The 774-nt window shown below is 35.9% G+C and overlaps 1 protein-coding gene across 1 annotated transcript; it reads left to right on the top strand.

The window, feature by feature from the left end:
- The first annotated feature begins 300 nt into the window (after positions 1–300).
- Tsp_15445 (hypothetical protein) lies at positions 301–603 on the top strand. Its single transcript, XM_003366104.1, has one exon. It carries the CDS (start codon positions 301–303, stop codon positions 601–603), a length of 303 nt encoding a protein of 100 aa, XP_003366152.1.
- Positions 604–774: the final 171 nt, after the last annotated feature.

The raw sequence follows: 774 nt of genomic DNA, 5'->3' as shown, positions 1-774 counted from the left end.
TTTTTATAGCTATTTATTTCATGAAATTTCATTATTCGGTTGTAATAACGTAAATTTGCTGAGAATGAAGTTTACGGAATAAAAATGTTCAAGTACTTGAATGTAAAATGTATAAAATTGTCTCATACTGTCATATTTGCGCAATATGTGCAAAACAAACCCTGCTTGGACGACAAATCCTATTAGTCCATTTTCAATACTTCAAACAAAACTGACCCCTAAGAAATGTATATAAGCAGCATTTTTCTGAAAAAATTTCATTTCGTTTTTTCGAGTTGTTGTGATCAGAGATCATTCACAATGTACATTAATGTTATTACGTACACTTTTCCGTCAATGTCGACGATGATATCCAGTTCCGCTGCGCAGAACCCGCCAGGATACCAAGTTCCACGACTGGACATGCATCAATATGGTTACATGGACGGCTTCCTGATTAAAATGCACAACGAGAGGAAACGATTGGCTCAAATTTCTTCCAACGTCTTGTCGGCTACTCCATCCTACCACATGCATTGTCAAAGGCACCATCAACAAACGACTCTCCCGAACAAGGTGGACTGTGGAAGCTACACTCCTGATGCTCGTTGCCCTATACTGTGAAAACCGATGAATAGCAGCATATTTTGAGACACTTTATTATCACTTGTATTGTTATGTATTGTTGTATGGACTCTTAATAAAAAAAACAGTGTTGTGAAAATGCGTTTTCATGCCCATTAGAAAAACTATTTAAATTCTTAATAATTAAACGAAGTAATGTAAGCGTAAACT

This window comes from Trichinella spiralis (genome assembly GCF_000181795.1).
Source record: "Trichinella spiralis strain ISS 195 chromosome Unknown Scfld6561, whole genome shotgun sequence".
Lineage (NCBI taxonomy): Eukaryota > Metazoa > Nematoda > Enoplea > Trichinellida > Trichinellidae > Trichinella > Trichinella spiralis.
This window is presented reverse-complemented; position numbering and strand designations above follow the sequence as displayed.